The sequence below is a fragment of the Glycine soja genome, chromosome 7, assembly GCF_004193775.1.
Source record: "Glycine soja cultivar W05 chromosome 7, ASM419377v2, whole genome shotgun sequence".
Taxonomy (NCBI): Eukaryota; Viridiplantae; Streptophyta; class Magnoliopsida; order Fabales; family Fabaceae; genus Glycine; species Glycine soja.
The window spans coordinates 14,576,930-14,577,901 of NC_041008.1; the positions used below are offsets into that span (position 1 = coordinate 14,576,930).

At 36.6% G+C, this 972-nt stretch overlaps 1 protein-coding gene across 1 annotated transcript; it reads left to right on the forward strand.

Moving 5' to 3' along the window:
- The first annotated feature begins 244 nt into the window (after window positions 1–244).
- Window positions 245–550, forward strand: LOC114420397 (NADPH-dependent oxidoreductase 2-alkenal reductase-like). Its single transcript, XM_028386305.1, has one exon. It carries the CDS (start codon window positions 245–247, stop codon window positions 548–550), a length of 306 nt encoding a protein of 101 aa, XP_028242106.1.
- Window positions 551–972: the final 422 nt, after the last annotated feature.

Below are 972 nucleotides of genomic sequence, written 5' to 3' on the forward strand. Positions count from 1 at the left end.
AACTACAAAGAAGAACTAGACGTCAATGCTACTTTGAAAGGGTCAGTATTTAACAGATTATGGTAGGGAAATTTTAATTTGCATTGTTTATTGCCTTTAGAAGTTTAGTTATTACACCTCGTATATAACATGATGCACACGACTGACACTGGATATCAATGTACAAATCAGGTACTTTCCAGAAGGCATTGACATTTACTTTGAGAATGTGGGGGGCAAGACACTAGATGCCGTGCTCTTAAACATGAGAGTCCATGGGCGCATACCTGTCTGTGGCATGATATCACAGTACAATCTTACTCAATTAGATGGTGTAACAAATTTGGCAAATCTCATATTTAAGCGGGTTAAAATGGAAGGTCTCCTTGTAAATGATTTCTATCATTTGTATCCTAAGTTCTTGGATTTTGTCCTGCCTCATATTAGAGAAGGGAAAGTTCTATATGTGGAAGACATAGCTGAGGGCCTTGAGAATGGCCCTGCAGCCTTGGTTGGTCTCTTTAGCGGCCGCAATGTTGGTAAACAAGTGCTTGTTGTTGCTCGGGAATGAATGCAAATGCTTTTGTTTGCTGTTTTTGTGTTGAATAATGAGTATGGCCCTAGCAATCATCTTACTCATTTTTGGTGTTTGTGTTAGTCTTGTGGGCAAATGTTAGTTGAAAATTGAAATGTAATTCCCTTTGGTAACATTTTATAATAAAGCCTTTTGTGTATGCAATACAGATACTTCTCAATTTCATGTCATGAAGATGATAATAGAAAATAATTTTTAAGAACAAATAACAACATTCACCCTTTTCCAGGTTTGGTAAACTGGCACTCAGAACACTCTACCCTCATCCCAAAAATTAACCCTAGTGAAATCTGTTATAATAAGCTAACAGAATACACTACTTTAACCTATAATTAACCCATACGTGTTGCAAGGAGTCAACTGTTGAAGGAAGAAAAGAGGCTTAAAATAAACTCAAA